Raw genomic sequence first — 22,849 nt, forward strand, 5'->3', positions numbered from 1 at the left:
TAACGGCTCGTTCTGACTTGAAATTAAGGTTGAATACATGAATAGACGCGTCACTAATCTGACGTCATCGACGTGGGAATGATGACGGCTGGCCTGTCGTTTGGTAAGGCAGCTAAGGATCTCAGGGGTCAGTTATAACACTGCGCCGGGCCGGATGTGGCCCGCAGGCCTCGAGCTCGACACCTACCTAACAATCTTCTACATTTTCTGCGCCACTAACTGAATGCATGTAAACTGAGCTCATTCATGGGATCTTGCCCGAGGCATGCTGGAGGAGGACCCAGGGATCAAACTACCAACTTTCCCATTAGTAGATGACCTGCTCTGCAGTCACCCCGATGCGCAGTTCTTTTCTTTCCGCTCTTTCATGTGGGATGTTGTTAATTCTGCTAGTTAAAGTAACTAGTCTGATCCAATAAGACCTCAGCTGCTCACCTGAAACATTAAATGTTTTATTACTTATTTGGCAGCTGCTGCTGAGCTGATTTGGCACTTATGGACACAAACGTCACAGAAAGAGTTGATTAAACATACAGACAGAAGCTCAAAACGAGAGACGGCGACTAAACAAGGTTTTAGTTTTATTCGTTTCTTCAGTTATTTTGAAACACATCACTTTCAGTCGTCTAAAGGTAACTTTGTCAGGAGCTCGCTCTGAGAAAACCCTGATGAGGATGCGTCACAGTGCTGGAGGTGGGGCCTCCTGGATTCTGCACACCTGGAAGTAACAAACTCACCTGCTGGCTGTTACCTGAAGCCTTTCAGTCACCGTCTCATCGAGTTTATTGTAAATAAACTTTCTGAACTTTTTCTCCAAGTCTTCATATTGAACTTGATCTGTACCCAGTGTTATGACAGGAGAAATGACTAAACGCGTGTTAGTTTCTCTGATTTTTAAAAACACCTGCACTGTTTTTGTTACTGTGGTTATTTTTGTATTAAGGGAAACAAAAAAAGTGTCAAAACCTTTTATGAAGAAACAATAATAATATGAAGACACCTTGAATGTCACAAGAGAGGAAGCCGTGCTCTCTTCGAAGCTGTTTTTCTGGCCTTTCGTTTCCTGCCCACAGCTTTAATCAGATTTCTTCTTCTTTTTTATTGCTCGCTGTTCTCATGTGGAAACACTGTAAGAGGAACTAAAGGAGATGAGCTGATGTGCCCCATCTAAGGGTGTGACTTCTGATTCAGACTCCATTTACAGATGTGCATAGGTAACTGGATTTACTGATGTCATGGTTTTTGTGGTTACAGGGTCTATGTTAAGGCTCTGATGTTGTTTTAACCAAATCCAGAGTTGTGTTTTCATTTGTGACTGTCTTTGTCACATTATGATGTATTAAGGTAAAGATCTGAATACAAATCTTAGTTTTTAACCTTTTATATGGCGTCCAAATGTTGCAACATGTAGAGTAAAAGTCGGACACACACAGGTTATGTGTGACAGAGACGGGAAGGCTGATCGACGTCAGTTCAATCACACTATGTCCTCTCTGATCTAAGTGGGGACAGGATTCATCGTTGTAACGGCTAAACGTTGAGATGTGTACTCAAGTTGTAAAATGTGTTGATCGCATTATTATTATTGTTAACTGAGAAGCAGTATTTTAGTTATCACCACTAGGGGGCACAATTCGCCGGGACACAGTGATGTTTCTCTCATGATAGGCTGTGTGGCAGGCAGGCAGGAAAAAGGACCCAAAATGATGACGTCCGAAGCCTCGCTGCCCGGCTGTACCACGTGACTGGTTCATGAAGTGGTTCGAACTTTGCCGCGAGATATGACAGCGATATAAACCCCTCAGACTTCATTCAAAATGTGGGTGTTTGATGGAGAGTTGTTAGTGAGAGTTTGGAGACAGTTTGGAGGTTTATGAGAGTGAGGAGAGAAAGTCAGGAGAGAATGGAGCCAGCTAAGAAGAGGAGGATGTCCTCCCCTGTGTGGGAACATTTTGATTGTATTCCTCCCAACAAGGTATGTAAATTTCTACAGAAGATGTATTTTCATAATACTGATGGTGCAATACAATTTATGTTAAGCTGTCTGTACTTTTGTACAAGGTGAAGTGTTTGCTATGTGCCAGGGAGCTGGGCTATAACAACAACACCTCATCCATGCTTAGGCACTACAGAGCTGTGCATGAGAATAAGGGGAACACCGATTGTGGAGCAAGACCAGCTGAGCCATCAAATGCCATGATAATATAGCATGCAGTAATGTTACTAAATGATATAACAATATTATACAACTGTAATAAGTTACGTGTGTGATATTTATATTTGTGCTTTGTCTTTATTGTCTTTCCTCAGGAGAACAATCTCAAATAGATGAAGACCTGGTTGGCATGGTGATTGAGGACTCCCAGCCATTTAGCATTGTGGAGGACAAAGGATTCAAAAGATTTGTTAAATCGTTAAATCCTAGCTATGTTCTCCCCACTAAAAAGGTCATAAAAGCAGTGAAAATTTAGTTTTTACAGAATAAAATGTGAACAGGCAGGACTGACGCCTCAGTGTGTAGCTGTCCATACCTCAACGTTACAAAAGCACAACCACTGTCCACACCCCAACCACACCTCACCTCACAGTAAATGATCATTTCCATTTTAAGCATTTCCAAATATCATTTTCCATACTGCCACTATAAATATACACAGTATACTGCATCACTACAATATACATGTTTTACACACTCCTTTTGTTGTTGACAGGCTGTGTGCAAAAGGCCACACTCTTCAAATTCATGCCAACTAATATTTTTACGTCCAGTAGGTGTCCTACTAGAGCACATGAAGCTTCAAGAAGCTCTGTGCTGGGATGAACCAACTGGATGAAAAGCTTCAGTGCTTCAGTGCTTCATGAAGCTTCATCTGCCCATCACTACAGCTGTGTTGGTTCAAGGATACATTTAAAACCTGCAGGACACCAACCCTGCAGGTCTGGAGTTGCCCACCCCTGGCTTAAATACACAGAGACCTAATCAGCGAATGGGAAACAGGAGGGAGGCACAGCTGGGAGAAGATGCAAACTTGACCCTGAGAGACAGATTGAAAGAATATAACACATGGAAGACAGCAACTTAACCCTCATAATGTCCTCCTGATTTCCACACAGCGGTGGTCCTCAGGGGTCAAAGATGTCCCCATCTGGTTTGATTGATACTTACAGTTTTTGCTCGTTGCTTGAACACTATAAAGCCATGCTTAGACTAAAGTAACACAAGTTGAAGCTTTTGTCACCATACCTCAAACACATGTACCCCTACCTTAAACAAAAGCGCTGCTTTGCACCCCAGTTCCAATTATGCAACACACATGGTCCTGCATGCTACACTCCATTTCATACATAAGACACTTCGCTCACAAAATGAAATTTCAGGGTGCCATTTGGAAAACACATGTATCCAAAATACAAAACACATCAGGTAATTGCAACCACTCAAATACACACCTGAAGGCACTTACTTGCAAAACCGAACACCAATTAGCCAACTACAAAAAGCCCTCAGTTTAGCCATTTCAAGAACTTTGCAAGCATGGATGGAGGGAGAGCAGGAGGAGGACAACGAAGAGGCCATGCACGGACCCATATTTCTGATGATATAAGAGCAACTTTGGTGGACCATGTAATCAACCACGGCCTGACTATGAGGGAAGCTGGGCAGAGAGTCCACCCACATCTAAGCTGCTTCACAGTGGCATCTATAATACGAACATTCCGACTAGAAAACAGGTCTGTCTTCATCTCACTGCCTTCTGCTCTACTCAGATGGTTCCATAGCACTGTTCTACAGTATATCACATTACCATATCAAGTGTACGGGGTGCTAATGCTCCTTTTGCAGCCAAAGTGGCTGATTCCTTATATTGAAGTACAGTGTTGTACAGTGGATGACACAGTACATACAGTAAAGTACTGTAAGAAAAATAAGCAAACCGATGACAATATGTGGTTGTATTCCTCCAGAATGACTCGAAGACCTTCTGGGGCAGGACGCCAACGCCTGTTCACACAACAGCAGGAACTCGCCGTCGTGGACCTAGTGAGGGCAGACAATGCTATCCGTCTCCACCAGCTACGACGGAAAATACTTGCAGACAGGCGAGTGTTCAGCAACATAAACCATGTGAGCATCACCACCATCAGACGCATCTTGGGAAAACTCAGCATCACCATGAAGCAGCTCTACAGAGTCCCATTCGAGAGGAACAGTGACAGGGTCAAAGGACTTCGAGCTGAATATGTACGGGTACGTGTAACTGTCCCTTACATTCACAATAGAGTATTGGTGAAGTCCAGTAGCAGCTGAATATGTACCATATCAGTACCACATGGATCTATTCTGAGAGCTACACAGGTACCTGTGTGATGGGGTGAGGGTGCTGTATGTGTAGCACTGTAGTGCAGTGATATGTTCTCTTTGTTTTACAGAGAATCTTGGCCATGGATGGAGCTGCACAGCCTCATGAATTCATTTTCATTGATGAAGCTGGATTTGACCTGTGCGAAACAAGACGACGGGGTCGTAATGTACTTGACCAAAGGGCAATTGTGCACGTCCCAGGGCAGCGCGGGGGAAACATCACATTATGTGCCGCCATATGCCTTCGAGGGCTTCTGCACCATCATGCAATACTAGGTCCATACAATAGCCAACACATACTCACATTTCTAGATGCTCTCCATGATATAGTTGTACAGAACAGACCAGATCAGCCCAGGTTTGTGGTGATATGGGATAATGTCAGTTTCCATCGGCTGCTCTGGTCCAGGCCTGGTTCTCCAACCACAATCAACTTGAAGTGGTATACTTGCCCCCTTACTCACCATTTTTGAACCCTATAGAGGAATTTTTTTCGGCTTGGAGATGGCGTGTATATGACCGCCAACCACATGCCCGCATGCCTCTTCTGCAGGCAATGGAACAGGCCTGCGGCGACATTCAGGTGACAGCAATCCATGGATGGCTTCGACATGCAAGAGGGTATTTTCCCCGGTGCCTAGCGGGAGAGGACATTGCTTGCGATGTTGATGAGGTCCTGTGGCCAGACCCCAACAGACGGCGGGATCCATGAGCCCACATATGCACAATTGTCATGGTTTTTTGTGTTTACAGTATAGTGTTTTTTCTATTGCAGTATTATTGTGTTGTTGTTGTTGTTTTTTTTGCTTTATCTGAATTCATGGTACTGCAATGTACAATATTGAGTAGGCCTATTTGCGTTTTTGGTTGTTTGAAAATGTGTCTCCTGTAAATGTGCCTTCTGAATAAACAATGGAATTCAAGGACTGCAGTGTTTTATATGTAGAAGACTAGTGTGTTCCCCCTGATCTGTCAGTGTTTGCATATGATGCAAGTATGTGTCATTTTGTCAACAGAGTTACATTTTGACAAAGGAATGTCAGGTTTTGACAGCAGAGTTTAGGTTTTGGGGGTAGAGTTTCAATTTGGCACAGATGTGAATGGTATATTTCCCAGTGTTGTGTCATGTGTACTTGTGTGTACAGTTTTGGCACAGAGAGCGGAGTTTTGCAAAATGTGTTCAAGCAGTGGGCAAAAACTGTAATCTAGCTGTGTTCGCTTTTGCAAGAGAACTACAATGTTTTGATGATTGGGTGACAGGTTTTCTTATTTGTGTGAAGAGTTTTGCAAAATTAGCCAATAGTTACAATAAATGTGCTTAAGCATTCAGAAAAAACTGTAACAGATGATCACAGACGGGTTTATGTCAAAGTTAATGAAGGAAGCTGTTTTTAAGCAGACTGGAATGATTCAGTAGTTTTCTTACCTAAATTAAAATACCTGAATCATAAATATATCCATACACCTCTCAGGATTTTCTGAGCTCCATGCCCAATAAATTCAATTTGATTGAATTTCAGATGCTTTTACTGGATCCACTCTCCCAGTTATAATCGAGAGGTGACGGGGTTTTCTCCAACGCCGCTCTGAGACCAGTCTTCCCTCTTTTAAAAATTCTTCCTCTTTGGAAATTTGAAGATCAACTGTCGTGTTCAAATTTTTACAGGAAAAATATCTGTTGTTTAAAAAGATTAAATCATGTTCGTATTATCCTACTACTGATTCAAACATCTACTTCAGGACATTTTGTTCAGACTCCCTTTGACCCAGAGATTTTACCATTATAACCATTATAACCATTATAAAGTGTGATATCTGCGCTACTTGTATTTACAGTTTTTGCCCGTTGCTTGAACACATTTTGAAAAACTTCGCTCATTGTGCCAAAACTCTAAACACAAGTAAACATGACACAACACTGGGAAATATACCGTTCACATCTGTGCCAAACTGAAACTCTGCTGTCAAAACCTAAATGCAGGGAAGGAGCAGTACCTGCTAGATAAGAGCTTAACAAGCAGTTTCACTCCGTAGCAGGAAGAGGAGAGCTGGACACTCTTCTCTTCGCTCCCTAACAGGAAGAGGAGCCGCGTCCTTCAGAATCACACACATATACACCAGCATACGCACTAACATTCCTCTGTCTATGAACAGACGTATTCACTGTTGTATTATTTTTGTATATAAATAAAGACAAGTGCAAGAACAGAGCGCTGATCACAGGGCCCCCACTCTCGTGTGAGCGCTCTGTGACTGCCCTTGCAAGTAAAACCTGCAGCGTGTGTGTGTCTTCACTCTTAGACTCTCAGCTGAAGAGTGTCATTTAGAATAAATCTCTTGACAATACTGTAAACACAAAACATCATGACAATTGTGCATATGTGGGCTCATGGATCCCGCCGTCTGTTGGGGTCTGGCCACAGGACCTCATCAACATCGCAAGCAATGTCTTCTCCCGCTGGGCACCGGGGAAAATATCCTCTTGCATGTCGAAACCATCCATGGATTGCTGTCACCTGAATGTCGCCGCAGGCCTGTTCCATTGCCTGCAGAAGAGGCATGCGGGCATGTGGTTGGCGGTCATATACACGCCATCTCCAAGCCTAAAAAAAATCCTCTATAGGGTTTAAAAATGGTGAGTAAGGGGGCAAGTATACCACTTCAAGTTGACTGTGGTTGGAGAACCAGGCCTGGACCAGAGCAGCCGATGGAAACTGACATGATCCCATATCACCACAAACCTGGGCTGATCTGGTCTGTTCTGTACAACTATATCATGGAGAGCATCTAGAAATGTGAGTATATGTTGGCTATTGTATGGACCTAGTATTCCATGATGATGCAGAAGCCCTCGAAGGCTTATGGCGGCACACAATGTGATGTTTCCCCCGCGCTGCCCTGGGACGTGCACAACTGCCCTTTGGCCAATTACATTACGACCCCGTCGTCTTGTTTCGCACAGGTCGAATCCAGCTTCATCAATGAAAATGAATTCATGAGGCTGTGCAGCTCCATCCATGGCCAAGATTCTCTGTAAAACAAAGAGAACATATTACTGCACTACAGTGCTACACATACAGCACCCTCACCCCATCACACAGGTACCTGTGTAGCTCTCAGGATGGATCCATGTGGTACTGATATGGTACATATTCAGCTGCTACTGGACTTCACCAATACTGTATTGTCCATGTAAAGGACAGTTACACGTACCCGTACATATTCAGCTCGGAGTCCTTTGACCCCGTCACTGTTCCTCTCAAATGGGACTCTGTAGAGCTGCTTCATGGTGATGCTGTGTTTTCCCAAGATGCGTCTGATGGTGGTGATGCTCACATGGTTTATGTTGCTGAACACTCGCCTGTCTGCAAGTATTTGCTTTCGTAGCTGGTGGAGACGGATGGCATTGTCTGCCCTCACTAGGTCCACGACGGCGAGTTCCTGCTGTTGTGTGAACAGGCGTTGGCATCCTGCCCCAGAAGGTCTTCGAGTCATTCTAGAGAAATACAACCACATATTGTCATCGGTTTGCTTACTTTACTGTATATACTGTATCATCCACTGTACAACACTGTACTTCAATATAAGTAATCATGGTATGTTTCACAGAAACTACCACTTTGGCTGCAAAAGCAGCATTAGCACCCTGCAATACCCTGTACACTTGATATGGTAACTGTAGAACAGTGCTATGAAAACCATCTGAGTAGAGTAGAAGGCAGAGAGGTGAAGACAGACCTGCTTTCTAGTCTGAATGTTCTTATTACAGATGCCACTGTGAAGCGGCTTTGATGTGGGTGGACTCTCTGCCCAGCTTCCCTCATAGTCAGGCCGTGGTTGATGACATGGTCCACCAAAGTTGCTCTTATATCATTAGAAATATGGGTCCGTGCATGGCCTCTTCGGCCTCCTCCTCCTCCTCCTCCTGCTCTCCCTCCATCCATGCTTGCAAAGTTCTTGAATTGGCTGAACTGAGGGCTTTTTGTAGTTGGCTAATTGGTGTTTAGTTTTGCAAGTAAGTGCCTTCAGGTGTGTATTTGAGTGGTTGCAATTACCCGATGTGTTTTGTATTTTGGATACATGTGTTTTCCAAATGGCACCCTGAAATTTCATTTTGTGAGTGAAGTGTCTTATGTATGAAATGGAGTGTAGCATGCAGGACCATGTGTGTTGCATAATTGCAACTAGGGTGCAAAGCAGCGCTTTTGTTTAAGGTATGAGTACATGTGTTTGAGGTCTGGTAACAAAAGCTTCAAGTTGTGTTACTTTAGTCTAAGCATGGCTTTATAGTGTTCAAGCAACAGGCAACAACTGTAAGGGTCTGTTTGTCTCTGTGTGTATATATATATGCACGTTTTGTAATAGTCTTTTTTTTTTTTTACCTCATTTATTTTACTTGTTTCTTTTGCTGACACTTGATGTCTTTTAAGTTTGCGATATAAATAAAGCTGACTTAACTTGATTGTATTCATTTATCGGCAAATAACAGCATCCATCACCAGGTACTTTATATCGTAAGGAAGAGACCAAACAACCCCAACAATCATATGACCCCCTATGAGCAGCACTTTGGCGACAGTGGGAAGGAAAAACTCCCTTTTAACAGGAAGAAACCTCCAGCAGAACCAGGCTCAGGGAGGGGCGGGGCCATCTGCTGTGATTGGTTGGGGTGAGAGGAGGAAGACAGGATAAAGACATGCTGTGGAAGAGAGACAGAGGTTAATAACAGATATGATTCAATGCAGAGAGGTCTGTTAACACCCAGTTCCACGTTTTCTCTGGTTCCCTCCCCAATCAGACCAGGAGTGACATGTTGAGCCGCACGTTCTCCTTGAATTGCTGGCTGTCTGAGTGGTGTCCAAAAAAACTTATTGACATGTGAGGAAGAGCTTTTTGTGCAGTTACAGTTTTTTCTGAATGCTTAAACCCTAACTGTGATTCCTGTAGCACGATCTCTAAAACTATTCAGACTTATAGCAAAACCACTCACTGAGTTTGCAAAACTAAAAGCACAAAAACTGCTTTGCACTCAGTTTGCAATTTTGTAACACACACTTTGCAAAACTGTAGGCACAATTCACTGCACAACACTCAATTACCAAATTTCCAACACACTCCTAGCAAAAGTATACACATGTATGGCTATCATTAACACTAATCTGCCAACTGTCTGGCACACTTTCACATGTGAAAACTTTCTTAGATAATTAGTTCACTTTGCAATCAGCCTAAGCACTATAATACAGGTAAGCTGTGTGTGCGGAGTACAATGGAGGGAGCAGAAAGAGTGAGAAGTAGAGGAGGCCGAGGAAGAGGACGTGGAGGTGAAGAAGTAGGATGAAGAGGACGACAAGGACAAGGAGGAGCAAGAGGAAGACGAGGAGGGGGGAGAGGAAGATGAGGAGGGGGGAGAGGAAGGGTAGGAAGAGTAAGAAATTGAATTGCTGATGACATCAGAGCTACAATAGTGGACCATGTAATCAACCGTGGAATGACCCTGAGGGTAGCTGGCCAACAGGTCCAGCCTAACTCGAGCCGCTACACTGTAGCAAGCATCATAAGGACATCTTGAAATGAGAATCGGTTAGTACAGTCACTTCGCACAAAGATTTGTAGCACTGCCATATGCCAATGAGAAACACACCAATACCATTGCTGTAAAAATACTGAAATTGTTACTTTACAGAATTGCTAGATGACCAGATGCTGGGGCAGAGGAAGCATGTTCACTGCAGACCAAGTAACCCATATAGTCATTATGGCGATTGCAAATAATCCTATACTTGGAAATAAACACTTGTGTTTGTTTTGATGTGTTTGAATAAACACCAGTACTTGAAGTTTGGATCCCTCTATGCTTATGGATCTATGACAGAAGTATGAGCTCAAACTGACATAGCCTACCTTGTGCACAGAGAAAGCAAAAGCCAGATGTGTTTTGTATTCATACCATCAGTGTGCAGTTGGCGCATTGTGTGCTTAGTAGATGATGGCTTGTGTGTACTGTTTGATACGGAAACACCATTTTTACGAAGGTGTGAAGAGTTAATCTAGCTGTGTTCGCTTTTGCAAGAGAACTACAATGTTTTGATTATTGGGTGACAGGTTTTCTTATTTGTGTGAAGAGTTTTGCAAAATTAGCCAATAGTTACAAAAAATGTGCTTAAGCAATCAGAAAAAACTGTAACATAATGATAGGCAGCAGCTGTAACTCAGTGTGTGTTTTCACGTACAGCAGAAACGATGAGAGGAAGCTGCCGGCATGAATCTGATAAGACCTGCTCGGTCCATCCTGTTTGTCATGGAAACACAACCACACATCTCTCACCTCTAACGCGCAGCTGATTTATATCAGACCGCTGCATTTTCCAGAAATGCAAACATCAAGAACACAAAGTCCCAACTTCAACTTTAATGGAGAAAAACGTTTTATAAAGTGAAGAATAAAGCCTCGACCCTCTGAACCTGCAGGACGCAGGTTATACCTCACTGACAGACGCCCACATCTGCTGCACATCTGGTAATGACATGTAGCAAAGACCATGAAGCTGAGCACCAGGGTGCTGTGTGATAAACATGCATGAAAGTCTGCGCCAGTGTCCAAAGCCCCCACAGAGAGCCAGTCAGCACGTCCCAGCCCCACAGACATAGTAAGGGCACCCAGAGAGAAGGGCCCGGCACACCGCAGAAGCCAAGGGACAACGAACCAACCCGAATCCCAAGCAGGGCACTGGCCAACACAACCCAGATGCCACGGGTGACCCCAAAGGTGCAAGATAAGCAGCCTCAACTAGTCTCTCACTCCCAGACCCCCACCAATCCCGAAAGCAAGAGGCAACCACCCCAAGCCCTGTCTGAGAAACTAACACGAATTAACAAGAGGAAAACATTCAAGATGACTGTGAATCTTCTCTGGAGTGGACGTCCCAGCAAATTTACCCCAGGATCAGGTGACCAGTGCTCAGAGATGAGGGCACCATCAAAGCCTCTGCAGGCTTCAGTGTCCACGCTTAAAACAGGCTGGATGAATATGGAATAAAACCGCCGTTGACACAGTTTCTCTGGGTGTCCGTGGCACTTCAACAGAGCTGGATTTTCACTCAGGCTAACAGATGATGAGTCCCTCAGATGTTTGTATTTGACACCGAGAGGCAGAACTAACCGAGCTTACAGATAGAAATATAGTTTTTAAACTGAAAGATGGTTCTCTGCGTAACCAAAACTGCCAAATAGAGTGTGGGGTCTTACAGAGACGCTGCTGACTCTGAGACCGTCCGACTGTGAACAAAGCAAAACACAAAGCGCTTCAAGTTTTTACTTGCAATGGAGCCCGGACAGGGTCTTCGATTCGTAAGCTCTTCACCTGATCTCAGCCAACTCTGTACTCAAGCCTCCCCTCACAGCAGTTACACATACATCTCATTACTCATATGACAGTTAATGCACTCACATGTAAGTGTGTGTGTGTGTGTGACATTTCCTGCTACACCATACATGGCGCCACCTTTCAACCAACCAGGTGTAAAAACAAAGGTTTTCGTGCTAAATCTAAAAACCAAACGCTTGCAATGGAAAACGACTAAAAGCTGAAAACAAATCTGCTCATCTTGGCCTCCCTGCACAACGACAACCATATTAATCCACAATTCTCTAACATAGAGAGAGAGGAGTGAAGCTCCCCCTCTTCCTGTTGCAGATATACGGCGAGCACGGCACATGTGACGATCAGATCAGAGACACGTTGGCCTGGACATGGATCACCTGTTGCTGCTGCTGCTGCTGTGGAGCTCAGGTAGGACTCGGCTTTAACAACACGAGTTTGCAGTAAATATTTAGATTTACTGATTAAAGCTTCCTCTTTAAAGGAAAGTTTGAAGCCTGATCTTGAAAGTAGAGATAGTGTCTGTCTCCTGAATCCAAACTGGAAGCTGGTTCCACAGAAGAGGGGCCTGAAAACTGAAGGCTCTGCCTCCCATTCTACTTTAAATACTCTAGGAACAACAAGTAGGCCTGCAGAGCGAGAGCGAAGTGCTCTAATAGGGTGATATGGTACTACAAGGTCATTAAGATAAGATGGGGCCTGATTATTTAAGTATGTGAAGAGCACCAAACTAAATGTAAGAAAAAACTCGAGGTGTGAGAACGTCTCGTGACACTTCCTTTCTGTGCTGTGGGCGTGTTTACCTTGTGTGGTTAGCTTGTGCATCACTGCCAAAGATGTGTTTCTGTGAGTGAGAATGTGCCGGAGGTTTCAGGGAGAGCTGCAGACTGTGTCTACATCACGCTCTCGTTGATTACGTGAGATGATTTATGAGTCCTTTTTTGTCTAATGGTTAAAATTTTATTTGTGAAGAAGTTTCCACATTTTTCTTATATAGTTCATAGACATGGGTGGCTGGAATGTATAACAAGTATAATAAAAACACAACTTTAAAGGCACAGCATTTGTTAGACCCTCCCTCCCCTTGCATAGAAGCTGGATCCTTCTCCCTGGCAGCTACTCGGTGCTTGCTCGGATGTTTAGGGGGTTTTCGCTGTAAAAAGAAGTTTTCTTCCCACGCAGGGAACAGCGGACGCTAATGTTTGTGTCACTTTTACAGGGTCAAACTCAAAGTAATGTGAGTACTTCCAAGCTTTAAACGCTGCACAGCCGTACTCTCTCCATCGCTCCATATTATCCATTGTTGATCACGGTTTAGTAACGCAGTAACGCAGCGTGCTTATGCGAAAGTAACAGTAATCTAATTACTTGTTTGCAATAGTAATCCCTTACATTGCTTGTTACTTCAAAAAAGTAATCGGATTACAGTAACGCGTTACTTTTATCAATGGCTCTTCTCTGATTTTCTCCTCAGGGATCAGTGAGAGAAATCAGAGTTCAGCAGGTAAACGGAGTCAAAGAGAAATAAATAATCACAAACGCAGAATCAGCAGCAACGTTTGACCTTCTTTACTCATGACTCTGCTTCCTGTTCAGAGCCTGATGAAGTCAGGTTGGTGGGAAAAGCCAGTCACTGTGGAGGTACACTGGAGATGAAGCACGTGAGAGAATGGAGACCAGTAGACTTCTATAACTGGACCCTGAAGAAAGCAGCTGTGGTCTGTGAACATCTGGACTGTGGCTCTGCTGTTTCTGTACAAGAGAGAAAGTCCCCACGGAGACTCGTATGGTCGATCAGACCTGACTGCTTTCAGTCCGGATCTAAGTTGGGGGACTGTTTACGACTGTTACCCTCTACCACCATCCTCAATCTCACCTGTTTAGGTAAGTGCAGCAGACTTTGTCCAGCAGGACTTCAGGAGTTCTCTGGACCAATCACCAACCAGCATGTCGGTGCTCCCTCTTCAGCTTGATGGGTTTCTGAGCTGCTGGTTTCCAGTTTTTACTGTTTGATTTGGTCTTTTTAGCTTGTTCCTTTTTTCATTTTTCACAGCCAGGTGAAATCTTTTGAAACAATGACAGGATGTGCAACATTGACACCACTTTTCTTAATAAACTTCATGTTTTTCTGGTCGCAGACCTTTCAAAACACAGAAAATACCCAATTAAATAACACAAAACCCATTCATTCACACATCAGGCCGACTCGCCACATGTAATGCAAAGTTATTTAAGGGCTAGTTTTACTGCAGTGGGTGAATTTAACTGACTGATGCGCAGAAGGAAAAGTGCTATGGAGCCCAGATGGTGTGAATGATGAGACCAGACACAGCAAAGTTTCGTTAAAGAAAACCAAAAATATATTGAATGAATGGGGGAAAGGGGTTGTTCCCTCTCTCTCTCTGTCTGCTCTTCACTGTCTAAGTAAAAGGCCAAAAAGAATTTGAAAAAGTGTCCATGCAAGATCACTGTAGGAGTTTATTAAACTTAAACTTGTTCGTAGCTCCATGTTTATGAATCGGTATCATTCTAAATCAGCCTCAACCTGTAACATGCAGACTGCCACAATCCTGTTTCTGTATAGAAACCTGTTCATCATGAGCTCAAGAGGAGAAAGAGCTGTGTAGTGTATGAGAGGAGGCCAGAGAAACATGGTCACATGGCCTCTTTCCCCCTGGGTACTCAGCCCTGATCCTTTCGATAGCTTTGGAACATTTTCTAATCAAAGCTTTATTCAAAAATCTGCGTACAAAATCTAAACGTGATGCTGACATGAGCCCAGCGTGCGCTGCTATAACATTCTGTTGTTAATGATGAACTCATGTTGGAGTTGTGAGTCTGAATGAGTGAATAGTTGTTTGCTGCCATCGTTGTCTTGTGTGTCTGCCGTCTCTGATCTCTGCAGACTCTGTCAGGCTGCTGAACGGTTCCAGTCTGTGTTCAGGCGGACTGCAGGTGAAGTCTAGTCAGAGATGGTCCTCAGTGTGTGAAGATGACTTTGACCTGCAGGATGCAGAGGTGGTCTGCAGGGAGCTTGGCTGTGGGCCTCCTTCGCTCCTCCAGGGGGCACTCTATGGAGAAGCGGAGGCTCCAGTGTGGAGCAGAGAGTTCCAGTGTGGAGGCCATGAGTCTGCTCTCCTGGACTGTAGAAGCTCAGGCTCAGCTAGAAGCAGCTGCTCACCTGGCAAAGCTGCTGGACTCACCTGCTCAGGTAGAAGAGGAGCTGCAGCTTTGGCTCAAACTCACTTTGTTCTCTCACTGATGACTCTCTGCTTTCTGTCAGAGCCTGTCAGGTTGGTGGGAGGAGCCAGTCGCTGTGCAGGTACACTGGAGGTGAAACACCTGGGAGAATGGAGACCAGTGGATGACAATGGTTGGACCATGAAACCAGCAGCTGTTGTCTGTGAACATCTGGACTGTGGCTCTGCTGTTTCTGTAGGACTGATATTTAAGTCATATGGATCTGTTTGGAGGATCAACCCTGACTGTGTTCAGTCTGGATCTCCTCTGAGGGAGTGTGCAATATCATGGTCCTCCTCCTCTATCCTTGATCTCACCTGTTCAGGTAAGGCCATCACTTTCATAAATGTTATTAGAAGACAGATATGCAGCCATGTCAGGTGATATACAATCTAGACTAATGAAAATAGGTGGTACCATTGCTGTGTCCGAAGGATACCCCTTTGAGAAGAAGCTTGAGCATTACTGGCTAGCTTAGAGGACCCACTGTCATTTTCTCTTGTTCCCAAAAAGTTTTGTTTTTGAACGTGGTCGGTTTGTCAAATTGCATAAGCAGGGTCTCTCACAGCGCGCCATCGCAGCTGAGGTGGGACGCAGTAAGAAGGTCATTTGGAATTCCTTAAATGATCCTGAAGGTTATGGAACAAAAAAGTCAAGTGGAAAACACCAAACATGTCACCAGCACTGAGCCGGAGGATCCAACTGGCTGTCCGTAAAGACACTGGACGATTCTCAACACAAATCAATGCCGTTACTGGAGCCGACTGCAGCCAGCAACCATCAGACGACATCTGAGACTGAAGGGCCTTAAAAAACAAAAAACGCCTTCAAAGGCCTCGTCTCCTTGGACACCACAGAAATGACCGTTTGGACCAAACATCGGACACTGAAAGGTGGAGGAAAGTTTTATTCTCCAATGAGAGCAAATGTAACCTTGATGGTCCTGATGGTTTCCAGAGTTACTGGCGTGATAAGCAGATCCCACCTGAGGTGTTTTCTACGCCCACAGTGGGGGGGGGGGGCACCATCATGGTCTGGGGTGCTTTTTCCTTCAGTGGAACAACGGAGCCGCAGGAGCCGCTGGCCATGTGGCTATGCAGAGAGCATCCCTCATGACTGAGGACCCTCGTCTGCAGAGATGGGCAGTAACGCGTTGCAAGTAATGCGTTACTGTAATCAGATTACTTTTTTCAAGTAACGAGTAAAGTAAGGGATTACTATTGCAAAAAAGGTAATTAGATTACTGTTACCTTCCTGTAAGCACGCCGCGTTACTGCGTTACTAAAACTGATTTTTTTTGCGAGAATGTCTCATGACAGTGACGTAAGCGAGTGCGACGTTCGTGACAACAGCTGTGTGCAGATCAACAATGGATCACATATCGAGTGCGGGAGAGAGTATGAGCGTGCAGCGTTTAAAGCGTGGAAGTACTGACCTTACTTTGAGTTTGATTCCATAAAAAGTGACAAAAACATTAGTGTCCGCTGTGCGTGGGAAGAAAACTTCTTTTTACAGCGAAAAAAACCCCTAAACTTCCAAACAAGCACCGAGTAGCTACGACGTAATGGGAAACTCACAGAGAAACTCACGGATTCTTCCACTGACCGCGGCACACCTGCACCAGGACAAACCTCCGCCTGCCCCACTCCTGCTTTACAGGTGAAAATAGAGCAACAGGACCGCTGAGTCTTTGACTTTATTTATTTTCTGCTGTGTTTTACTTGCATCTATTTGAAAGACTGAGTGTAAACACAAAAAATATTTTATTTTATGTGCTGGAATGTGCAGAAAATAGGTTTAAATGTTAAACTAATTTCTTCCAGTCAGAGAATTTTTGCTTGATGCATAAAGTTAAAAGATTAAAACTAATGAAACAAGTTTCTAAAAGAGACTTTTCCATTTGATTACATTTTGTATGATGGATTATGCAGAAAAAGTAGAATTGGGCTGAAAGATCTATCGCTTTATCACCTCTTCAGGTTGTAAATCATATTTTTAAAAAGTAACTAATTACTTTGAAAATAAGTAATCAGTAAAGTAACGGGATTACATTTTGGGGGAAGTAATCAGTAATTATTTACTGATTACTTTTTTCAAGTAACGTGACCAACACTGCTCGTCTGTGTGGTGACGCCCGGGTTTATCAACAGGACAATGCTGCAGGACTTCTTCCATCACACTTTTGGACCATCCCTCGTGTTCCCCTGATCCAAATCCAATGATTTTTTTGCCATTTTCCAAGTGGTTTTAAACGGGACTGTACATTCACACACCACAAACTGGTGCAACGTGGAGGTGCAGTGGCACATCGCACTGTCACCTCACAGCAAGGTTTTTTCTGTACCTCCTGTGCATGTAACTGATGCTGTTGGTTGTGATATCCATAAACCATGCGGTACTCGGTGAGCTCACAGCACGCGGGTACGGACCCCATTCTTCCAGTAACTGAATTATTAACCAAGAAATGCAGATCTAATTAAGACAGAATGGATATTATTGTAGTTTTTGTTGTTAATCTAATTCATTGTTATCTTCCTGCTCCAAAGTCCTGATGCTCAGTCATCCAGCTAAGTAAATCCCAAAAGGTTGAACACTACATCCAGATGAACAGAATCGACCTTTTGGGGTACCAGAACAAAAACACTTTGCTCTTACTCTGAGTTTCTTATTACAATCTGCAGATGTGCAGATTATCTAGCTGACAGTCTAAGAAACATGAACATTATGGATCTCTGATCTCTGCAGACTCTGTCAGGCTGCTGAACGGTTCCAGTCTGTGTTCAGGCGGACTGCAGGTGAAGTCTAACCAGAGATGGTCCTCAGTGTGTGAAGATGACTTTGACCTGCAGGATGCAGAGGTGGTCTGCAGGGAGCTTGGCTGTGGGCCTCCTTCGCTCCTCCAGGGGGCGCTCTATGGAGAAGCGGAGGCTCCAGTGTGGAGCAGAGAGTTCCAGTGTGGAGGCCATGAGTCTGCTCTCCTTGACTGTAGAAGCTCAGGCTCAGCTAGAAGCAGCTGCTCACCTGGCAAAGCTGCTGGACTCACCTGCTCAGGTAGAAGAGGAGCTGCAGCTTTGGCTCAAACTCACTTTGTTCTCTCACTGATGACTCTCTGCTTTCTGTCAGAGCCTGTCAGGTTGGTGGGAGGAGCCAGTCGCTGTGCAGGTACACTGGAGGTGAAACACCTGGGAGAATGGAGACCAGTGGATGACAATGGTTGGACCATGAAACCAGCAGCTGTTGTCTGTGAACATCTGGACTGTGGCTCTGCTGTTTCTATTGGACAAAAAAAGTCCACATACAGATTTGTGTTGAAGATCAATCCTGATTGTTTCAAGCTGAGATCTTCCCTAAGGGAATGTGTAGAACCATCTTACTCTTCCTCTGTGCTCAGTGTCACCTGTTCAGGTAAGCCCATCAATTACACAGTTTGTGAAAAACAACGGGGGGAAATAGTTGAAGGTGTGACACGAAGGAAGTGATTGTTAGTGGAAGACATAGATTTAGTTCATTTTAAAGAGTTATGAAGGGAACATTTAAGCACCGAGACCAAGAAAGTTTATGTAACCAGCTGCAAACTCTTACGAAGTTGTACATTTGAACACTAGAGTCTATGGAGGAGGCAAAAGAACTGCCGAACAATACTCAGGTTGAAATTTGCTGGTATGTGACCTACTTAACCTAGCTAACAGTACCTGACGTTAGTACTTACAAATAAACAAACCTTTAATGATCCCATTAACTCGTTTTACTGCTGCTGCTCTTTCTGTCACACTCAGCAGTCGTCTGCATGCAGTTAACCAAGCAAAAGCTTATAGCAGCGTAGACCAGACAGCTACGAATAAATCACTTCAGCAAGGAGAAATGTTCTCATGAGAACGAAGTACATGAAAATGTTTTAAAAGATCTGAAAACTCCTAATCATTACTTATGAGTTACCCCTGAGAATATTTAAGGGGCTGTGTTTCATTTCTCTTCACAGTCACGATCTGTGACAAAGAAAGGTTTAACTTTTTGCAAACTTCAGTCTTTCCATAAACTGCTGATGTTCAACAAACATCTGGAGGAAGTTGTGTGACTGGGTTTGTGGAGGTCCTGAAGGTGGATCCAGTATCTCAGTTTACAGTCCGTCGTCGCTCAGCTCGCTGCTGCTCCTGTTCAGAGGCTGTTTTGTTTGCCATAAGGCCTCTGATGATAACCTCACCTGTCATGGTCTCTGTTCATTTACAGACCTGCTGGCTCAGCCAAGCATTATTGTCCCCGCCTCCATGGACGGGGTCTCCGAGGCACAGCAGCAGGGGCTTCGGGTGTCCAGGGGCTCTAGCTTGACCATCAGCTGCTCCATCCAGCCACAGTTCCCAGGAGGCTCCTTCCAGCTCACCTTCACTTCCTCCAACACAGCATACAACTACACCCAGCCAGCTGTCAATCACTCTGCCCACTTCCTGTTTCCTGTCACAGAGCCCGCCCACCAAGGAAACTACAGCTGCTTTTATCGTGTTTATGTTTTTTCTCACAACTTCTCCTCTGAGAGCCGCCAGCTGTCTGTGACTGTCTCAGGTGAGCTGAAGCAGAGACATTTTCTGTAAAATCTAACTTTGAAAGGTTTGCAGCAAGAAACAGTGAAGAGCAGAGTATGAATGGTTACCACAGTAACGCCGGTTCTCTGAAACTATTTCATTTACACAGCGACAAATCAAAAACATCAGTCATCCCAGGCACATCCTGTTAACATCTGGACTGCTGTTTAAGCCAGAATGTTGTTTCTGGGTGGTTTTCCTGCGTGTGCCACCTGCTTCGTCACACAACACTCCAGCGGGATTCAGCTGAACTGGGCGTTGACTCCTTCCTCCTCTAATTCTTCTTTCTGAGTCACTTATTGGTGAATGTGTTCATGTGTTGAGGATCATTATCCCATCGACTCATCTAGTCCTTGTTCAGTTTTAAGACAGATGTGTCATCATTATGTTGCAGTTCAGAGTCGAATCAGTGAAGTCTCTCCATCTCTGATGCTGTGAAGCAACAACACACCAGCATAGTTCTGCCTGTTTGATGGTTTGTTTTTTAACGTCTGCCATTGGTTTGTTCTAAATGTCTCTACAGTTACTGTAGCCAAACATTTCATCTTTGATTTGTCTATCTAAAGCAAATTATTTCTCTTTGATTGGATGTTGACCAACCAACTGTAGTTTGTAGTTTTTCTTGGGCCATAAAGGATTTTCCTGGTGTGTCTGCTGTGCCGGTTAAATGTGTACAAGCTCAATATGATTGCATCACTTTGACACTAACAGCTGTAGAGTTACTGGCAGATCCAGGAATGAGGTGTGGGGGGTTTTGGAGACAGCTTTTTGCCTCAATAAGGATTAACCAGAAACAAGCAGCTGCTTGATTTCCACAAAATACACCGATTGATCACTCCTGGTACCTTTAAAATGTAATACCAGACATACCCCGAACCCCAGAGAATGTTGTGTAGATAATGATGAGACAACTTCAACACCAATGACAACAGCAGGTCCTCAGTGTCACAGGCATCACTCCCTAAATACCAATGACCTGATCTGAAACACCTGATGTTACATGGATGGTTGGAAGAGACGATAAATGAAGGGATATATGTATTTTATCCACATGGCTAATCAGCTTTTTATGTCTTTAATTGATGAAAAACATTTTCTGACTTTTAAGTATCACTAAACTCAGTTTAACTTGTGCAGGCTCCAGTCACAGATTATTCTCAGAGGGGTTTAAAGGGGTTTGTCCTCAGAGCAGAGGTTCAGGTCCAGATAAACGATGTTCACAGATTTCTCTGCAGTTTGTGTTTAATGGCAGCTGTTTGACTCGTGATGACTGTGAATGTGTTCGATCCCGCAGGTCATCCAGATCCCACAGGCTTCATCATCAGAGCGCTCGTCCTGCCACTGATCCTGCTGTTGGAGAACGTTGTCCTGTATTTCTACTGTAAGGTACTGAACACGTTTGCATCAGAGAACGAAGCCCTGAGAGAGGAGCGATGCAGTCAGTCTGATCTATGTGTGCTTATGTCCCTCCAGGGCAGCAGGGGGCAGAAGCTGGGCAGACCGGAGAACAACAAGATGGTTAACTTTGGTGTTGGTGCAGCTGAAGAAGGGCCGGCTGAAGAGGAAGGAGCTCATCTCATATCCAGATGAAGTTCTCAGCTCATCCATCACCTCAGTCACAGATTTTACTTTCTTTCTACCAAAGATTCTGTTAATCAGTCAGGCTGGAATGATTCGGTTGTTTTCTTACTGCCAGCATGAAAAGACCAAAACCATCAAAGTGTTTCAGGTTTTTAATCACATTTTTACACAGAAACTGGCCCCTAATGTACCTGCTGTTCAACACTGACTGCAGGGAAGTGTAACCAGAGATGGTCCTCAGTGCGTGAAGCTTGACCTGCAGGATGCAGAGGTGGTCTGTAGGGAGCTTGGCTGTGGGCCTCCTTCGCTCCTCCGGGGGGCGCTCTATGGAGAAGTGAAGGCTCCAGTGTGGAGCAGAGTCTGCTCTCCTGGCAGAACTTTATATAAATAAAGGATATTTGTTCTGCCTTTTATATGTTACGCTGGATAATACAGTTTAGTAATCTGCCCTAGAGCCCCCTCTAGTGGCTGATTTGTAATATTATTTTGATTACTTTGGAAAAAAAAAAATAGAGGAAGCGGAAAATCCAAGATGGCTGAACGTAATGCTGAAGCATTATCGTTCCAAGCTGAAAATGTTGCTTCGGACGAGATTTGTCCGTAAGTATGAGTGATGATTAAATAATAATTGTCTCTTGTTGTGTTTAAAAATGGTTTAAAACTTTGTTTAATTGAGGATGAAAGTTTTATCTTGTTAGCTTGCAGTAAGCTCGTAACAAGCTAGTTTGCAATGTTAGTTAGCTAATACAATATTTTGTATGTTTTCAGTTTTACAGTGGTCAAAGAGAAGGTCAGAGGCCATTATTCAATAAATCAGCACAAAAAAGGAAAATGAGTCTGATTACTGGAGCATTGTTAGCTCGCTGGTGAAAACCAGGAACCTGAGGGTGAGGACAGCACACCATTAACTTTCAATAGTGCCTTTTCTCATTGATTTTCTAGTTGATTGATTTGATCCTCGTCAGCAGCCGTGTTACAGAGAAGGTAAAAGAAACAAGCTTACATTCAAACACTCACATGCACCCCCACCCGTGCTCCACCTTTCCTTGTAATAACAGAGCAGGACTGTGTGGCTGAGTGTGTTCAGTGTTTATTATATTTCTGCAGCCTGATAGAAAACATTTCTCATTCTTTTCTCTACATTCTCGGGCAATAAAATAAAGCAGATAAAACTTCAGGTGTTTTTTTCCCCCACAGCAGCCACCTGACACGCAGCCTTGTGATTGGACGAGCACTGACGCCCCCTTCAGGACAGACACAGAGTTTAAAATGAGCAGAGTTTCTTCTACTTCATCTCTATTGTTGTTTACTGTACACACAGATTATTACACAGCTCTGACTCCTGACACACACACACTTGTCTGTCTATTGTTTCATTGCATCTACCTACACAAGGACCCTTGTAGATGCGATGCACCCCCCCAACTCATAACCTAACCCTGCTTCTAAAGGGTCTCAGAAAATCTGTCCCAAAGTGGAGAACCAACGTTTTTAATCGTCCTTACAACAATAGACATACAAGAACACGCAAACGCACCCAGACACATCTTTCGCCGGAGGCAGCTTCTTCTTCTTCTGCAGAACAAAGACGTCACACACGGGAGCTGCGTAGGATTGGACGGTCATGTCATAGGGGGAGGCGAAGCCGGCACACGCTCCAAAACACGCACACCCACACATGCACAAACACTGACAATACACAGTGTA

General features: G+C 44.1%; 1 protein-coding gene across 1 annotated transcript; it reads left to right on the top strand.

The window, feature by feature from the left end:
* Window positions 1–12,053: 12,053 nt before the first annotated feature.
* Window positions 12,054–22,258, top strand: LOC120738400 (scavenger receptor cysteine-rich type 1 protein M160-like). Its single transcript, XM_040039611.1, has 10 exons — window positions 12,054–12,155; window positions 13,219–13,248; window positions 13,341–13,628; window positions 14,650–14,955; window positions 15,028–15,309; window positions 17,730–18,035; window positions 18,108–18,389; window positions 19,212–19,541; window positions 20,856–20,947; window positions 21,035–22,258. Exons 1-10 carry the CDS (start codon window positions 12,116–12,118, stop codon window positions 21,149–21,151), a joined length of 2,073 nt encoding a protein of 690 aa, XP_039895545.1. The 5' UTR covers window positions 12,054–12,115; the 3' UTR covers window positions 21,152–22,258.
* The last annotated feature ends 591 nt before the right edge of the window (window positions 22,259–22,849 follow it).

Source organism: Simochromis diagramma, unplaced genomic scaffold, assembly GCF_900408965.1.
Source record: "Simochromis diagramma unplaced genomic scaffold, fSimDia1.1 OVJJ01000031.1, whole genome shotgun sequence".
Taxonomy (NCBI): Eukaryota; Metazoa; Chordata; class Actinopteri; order Cichliformes; family Cichlidae; genus Simochromis; species Simochromis diagramma.

Bases quoted from the DNA above. Each gene is read 5' to 3' on its own strand.
- LOC120738400 (XM_040039611.1), top strand. From the start codon at position 12,116: ATGGATCACCTGTTGCTGCTGCTGCTGCTGTGGAGCTCAG. The intron at 12,156-13,218 runs GTAGGACTCGGC...TTTTCTCCTCAG, and splicing joins GCTGCTGCTGTGGAGCTCAG to GGATCAGTGAGAGAAATCAG. The intron at 20,948-21,034 runs GTACTGAACACG...ATGTCCCTCCAG, and splicing joins TCCTGTATTTCTACTGTAAG to GGCAGCAGGGGGCAGAAGCT.